Consider the following 5,190-nt stretch of genomic DNA (forward strand, 5'->3'; position numbering starts at 1 on the left):
CAATTTCCTCCGCTTGGGGTCCAACTTTGCATTCGGTGTGTAATTGATCAGCGGCTCAACAGTTCCAGGGTTTCTAGTTTGCTTGCATCCAGCTTCCCACCGCCGACCCTTTCCATCGCTCCTGCTGGAAGAGGACGCCCACACCCGCTTGGCCCGATGTCTGGCACCCGCCACCACCCGTTCTACACGCACCCATTCGGGGTAACTCACCAGGTAGATGGCACCCTGGGCTGCTGCGGGTGGCCACTCACAAGGGCTTGCAGGCCGCGAGACCTGGGAGCTGGCATCTCTGCGCTGTTCCTCTGCCTCTCGGCGCGGGCTCCAGGCTCCCACATCGTCCCGGTGCAGCGGCTAGTGAATGCCCGGCACTAGCACATCTGGCCGCAAGGCTAAGCTCTGCAAGATCGCAGGCTGGCCAAGGGGAGCGACCAGGATCGTGCGCACCGCTGCTCCCGGAACGCTCCTAGCCGCGGCCCGCCTGAGAGGTGAGAACCCGCGCTGCCGGAGTCGCTGGCCCTGGAGTCTTCCGGGAACACTCCTGACGCTCTGCAACAACTCCCAGGGAGTTTTGGCCTAGACGTCACACCCAGAGGGTGCTTGGAAGTGGGGCGTTGCAGGACATAGTCTCCAAGCGTTCTCTCCGAGGCGGAAGCGCGGCTAAGGCCACTCCCGGAGCGCAGGCAGGTCGCTATACTCATCGCCCCCATTTGCCCCCCTGCACACTCACCCTGGTTGTCGCCCGCGCTTCTTTGGGGAGGCGTGCGGACACCAGCAATCAGAAGATTGGAGGAGGAATCAATAACATTGCTTCCCTTCTCTGCCCAACAGTTATTTTAAATGCTCCGAGAGAGCTCTAGCTGAGCGCGGGTACTTAAAGAAAGACTCGTTCCGGGAGAGCGCGCGCGTATATTTGTGTGTGAGGGGGGTGGGGGTGGACTCGGTCCTAGCCGAGGCTTCTTTTGGTGTGACTCTCGCGTATTCCCTGCAACTCCTCCTTAACTTTGTGGATGGAGTGTGTCTCTCCCAAGCTTTTGTCGTGGCATCGCACTTACAAAACCACAAACACAAAACAATCCTCCGGTAGGCCTTTAATTCTCAGAGGCATTTAGGGAGGCCAGTTACCTGCTGGCGTCTTCCAAATGGTCCAGAGTCGGTTCGGGCCGCGGAGACTTCGGGACTCCGGGAGTCCTTGGTCCCGGGCCCCAGAGGAAGAGAGAGACTGCGGGGGAGGAGGCGCGGCTCCCACCCAGGTCCAGCACCGGCCGGGAGAAACCAAGCGGGGAAGGCTAGGATTTCGCTGCCGGAGGCTTCCTGGCCGTGGCTTTCTAGAGCCTGGCGTTTGATAAATATAGCCTGGCGTTTGCCCCTGAATTAGAGTCTGTTTCCTTATTTAGCCCTTGCACAATGATTTTAGATGATGTCATTTAGAGCTAAACGAGAAAATTGATCTCAGATTTGCTTGGCTTCTAAAGCCTGGTTAAGCAGATTGAGAATTAAAAAGACAGAGGAAAAAGCAAAGCGGGGGAGGGGGGGCGGACGGAGGAGACCGAAGTGTGCGCCCGAAGAATGTGTGAGCGGAGGGGAGGGCCCGCGGTGCGGAGGAGAGCGCCCCCGCCTCTTCTGGGCGGGGGAACCTCACTCACCAATGAAAAGTAGTCACTGACTGCCGAGGGGGGGAAAAAAGTTTTCCTGTTGACTGTTGGAAGCGAATTGAGCAATTATCTAGTTTACCTTCTCCTCTTGGAAGTTAACGATTGGCGAGATCTTGGCTGCGTTATTGACACAACACTTTCTATTGATAGAAATAAGTAGTGATTGTCCCCGAGTCATTGGTGCGCCAAGAACTCTGCGATGGGCTGGCAGGAGTCCATTGGGCTGGGCAGGCAGGTTCGGCTGGTGATGCTGGGGAGGAGGAGGAAGAGGCTGCTGGTGGTGATGGTGCCCGTCCCCTTCTCCGCAGGTCTGTGACAAGCAGGGAACAAGGCAACGACGGCGCAACCCGGCCCCGGCTGACGACGGACGCTGGCGACTCCGACATGGACAGTAGCTGCCACAACGCGACTGCCAAAATGTTAGCGACTGCTCCGGCCCGGGGCAACGTGATGAACACCTCCAAACCCTTGGCTTTCTCCATCGAAAGAATCATGGCACGCACCCCCGAGCCCAAAGCCCTGCCCGTCCCCCACTTCCTGCAGGGAGCCGTGCCCAAAGGGGACCCCAAGCACTCGCTGCATCTTAACTCGTCGATCCCCTGCATGATCCCCTTCGTGCCTGTGGCGTACGACACGAACCCCAAGGCGGGGATGACGGGCGCAGAGCCCCGAAAGGCGAGTCTCGAGGCTCCGGGGGCCCCGGCCTCAGCACCCGCGGCGCCCGCGTTCAGCTGCAGCGACCTGCTCAACTGCGCGCTGAGTCTCAAGAGTGACCTGGCCCGCGACGCGCTACCGCTGCAGCAGTACAAGCTGGTAAGGCCGCGGGTGGTCAACCATTCCTCCTTCCACGCCATGGGCGCCCTGTGCTACCTGAACCGAGGTGACGGCCCGTGCCACCCGGCGGCCGGCGTCAACATCCACCCGGTGGCCTCCTACTTCCTCAGTTCCCCTTTGCACCCGCAGCCAAAAACGTATTTAGCCGAAAGGAATAAACTGGTGGTCCCGGCGGTGGAGAAGTACCCCTCGGGAGTAGCTTTCAAAGACTTGTCTCAGGCTCAGCTGCAGCACTACATGAAAGAAAGCGCCCAGCTTCTGTCGGAAAAAATAGCATTCAAAACCTCTGACTTCAGCCGAGGCTCTCCTAACACCAAACCCAAAGTTTTCACTTGCGAAGTGTGTGGAAAGGCAAGTACTGGGGGGCGGGGGGCGGGGGCGGTGAGTCTTCTTTCCTTCCTTCTAAATTTATTTTGTAATTATTTGTATACACTTGTCAGAATGTTATCACCTCCTTCCCTTTCCTCTACCCGGGGGTGATCTCCAAGGGCTGTTTGGGCTAACCTGTTGTACTTGTGTTTAATTTTAAGGTCTTTAACGCGCACTATAACTTAACCCGTCACATGCCGGTGCACACAGGAGCCAGACCCTTCGTTTGCAAAGTGTGTGGAAAGGGCTTCAGGCAAGCCAGCACCCTGTGCAGACACAAGATCATTCACACCCAGGTGTGTTCGACTGTGTCAGTTTCACCTGGTTTGTTTCCGAACGGTTTTGTTTTTGTCTTAATGGCCGATAAACTCTTAACTCCCTGCAGTTAAGGTTTGTTTGAAATGTGCCGGCTGGACGAAGGGGAAATGCCGGTATTGTTTACCTTTGTTCTGCTTAAAAGCATGAGGGAGAGCATGACAGTGTTTTGAGTTTTTCAGACTCCACTCAATAACAAAGTAGCTTCACTTCTCTGCTTGTTTCTTCTTTCCGCTTAGGAAAAACCCCATAAATGTAACCAGTGTGGCAAAGCGTTTAATAGAAGTTCTACTTTAAACACGCATACCCGAATACACGCAGGCTACAAACCGTTTGTGTGTGAATTCTGTGGCAAAGGATTTCATCAAAAAGGTATGGAACCCAGAAGGCGTTGTCTTTCGCGGGAGTCTTACCGAAAGCCCTCAGTTCTGGGGGCTGTTTCAGAAGATGTGTTTTAAGTGCACCCAGTTACCAGCGCGTGCGTTGCCTTTCCAACCTCCTATCCCTAAGTGGGATTAGACAAAGGCATGGCTCGTACACAGAGGGGATATTTCTTTTTAACCTCTTGTTCTCGTTTTATAGAACTGAATTAATAACTATTGTATTGAAATGTAGCGGGAACGACCTCATTGTCGATATTTTAAAATAACTTCGGGGAGCCGAGTGCAGGTGGGCATCTAAGTCCTGCCCGGGGCTGTCGGATCTGTGGCCCCTCTTCTCCCGCCTCCTGGTCCTTCCATCGTCTGCCTCTCCCTTTTCAAGCTCTCTTTTCAGGTCCACGTCCCTGTCGTTTGTCTGTTGCAGGGAATTACAAAAACCACAAGCTGACCCACAGCGGGGAGAAGCAGTTCAAGTGCAATATTTGCAACAAGGCTTTCCATCAGGTTTACAACCTCACGTTCCACATGCACACCCACAACGACAAGAAGCCCTTCACCTGCCCCACGTGCGGCAAGGGCTTCTGCCGGAACTTTGACCTCAAGAAGCACGTCCGGAAGCTACACGACAGCGGCCTCGGGCTGCCGCGCCCGTCGGCTGGGGAGCCAGGTGCGGACCCGTCGCCCCCTCTCCAGCCGCCGCCGCCGCCAGCGACGCTGCCGCCTCTGCCGCCGCCGCTGCCGCCCCCGGGGCCCCTGCAGCCTGGGCTCCATCCGGGCCACCAGTGATCAAGGCCAAAGTCTCTTCCCCGCCCCAGCCGGGTTCCTCACTCCGGAAGCAGCTGGCGGAATAGAGCTGGACCTCTCTACCCAAACTCGTCTGTAGAACCAAGGGCATGTTGGGCCCCACGCGTTAGCGCCAACCAGAAGCCTCTGAATCCCCTGGTCTTTTCTCCTCTTGCATGCACCTGCTACGTGGTTTCGTGTATTATATGCTATATAGGCACTAACAATTATGAGAAAACTTGGGGGTTTGTGTTCTGATTTTTTTAATTTGGAAAGACTTTCATCTCGGGTGGAGAGATGGTGTTTCTTTTGTTTTTTAAAACAAATTTTCTGCTGTATTTATTGAGATCTGTATTACCCTACGCGGGCTTGCTGCAACCGTTTTAATTTTATTATTGTATATATTCCCATTGTGTTGATTCTGCAATCTCGAGATGCCTGCCGATTGTTTATTACCATTTTCTCTTTCCCTGAAGTCAAAACCAAACTCTGTGTGTATGTTATATATACACGCATAGATGTGTGTGTCTGTTAAGACACATGCCACATTCATGAGCTCACATGCACATATGCACACATACACGTTAGATAAGGGTGGTTCATTATGGATGAATTTGAAGTTGAAATTTTGGTTTTGATTCTTGCACGTGAAAACTGCTTCATTGACTTGGAAATAAATCCTTGGAACATGCTTATTTAATCAACAACCTTCAGGGCTCTGTTGCTGTTTTTCAGCTAGAGATCACTGATTCTGACCCCCTCAGCCTTCTTCTTTTTTAAAATGTTCAACCATGGATTAGTACTGCCCAATGTTCTAAACAATTCACCAAGAGCAAATAATAGTCTCTCCAAATAAC

At 53.9% G+C, this 5,190-nt stretch overlaps 1 protein-coding gene across 2 annotated transcripts; it reads left to right on the forward strand.

The window, feature by feature from the left end:
* The first annotated feature begins 2,036 nt into the window (after window positions 1–2,036).
* Window positions 2,037–4,336, forward strand: FEZF1 (FEZ family zinc finger 1). 2 transcript variants are annotated; one of them, XM_070368776.1, is made up of 5 exons: window positions 2,037–2,465; window positions 2,616–2,837; window positions 3,017–3,151; window positions 3,410–3,542; window positions 3,975–4,336. In XM_070368776.1, the coding sequence occupies exons 1-5, from the start codon at window positions 2,037–2,039 to the stop codon at window positions 4,334–4,336; spliced, it is 1,281 nt and encodes a 426-aa protein (XP_070224877.1). The 2 variants fall into 2 exon arrangements, with proteins under 2 accessions (XP_070224877.1, XP_005898273.2); XM_005898211.2 differs by having other exon boundaries at window positions 2,037–2,837.
* Window positions 4,337–5,190: the final 854 nt, after the last annotated feature.

The sequence above is a fragment of the Bos mutus genome, chromosome 4 (genome assembly GCF_027580195.1).
Source record: "Bos mutus isolate GX-2022 chromosome 4, NWIPB_WYAK_1.1, whole genome shotgun sequence".
NCBI lineage: Eukaryota > Metazoa > Chordata > Mammalia > Artiodactyla > Bovidae > Bos > Bos mutus.

What these genes read in the sequence shown, in the direction of transcription:
- FEZF1 (XM_005898211.2), top strand. Translation starts at nt 2,037, where the DNA reads ATGGACAGTAGCTGCCACAACGCGACTGCCAAAATGTTAGCGACTGCT. An exon ending in CTTGCGAAGTGTGTGGAAAG is followed by an intron (nt 2,838 to 3,016) that starts GCAAGTACTGGG and finishes TTTAATTTTAAG; the next exon opens with GTCTTTAACGCGCACTATAA. An exon ending in CAAAGGATTTCATCAAAAAG is followed by an intron (nt 3,543 to 3,974) that starts GTATGGAACCCA and finishes TGTCTGTTGCAG; the next exon opens with GGAATTACAAAAACCACAAG.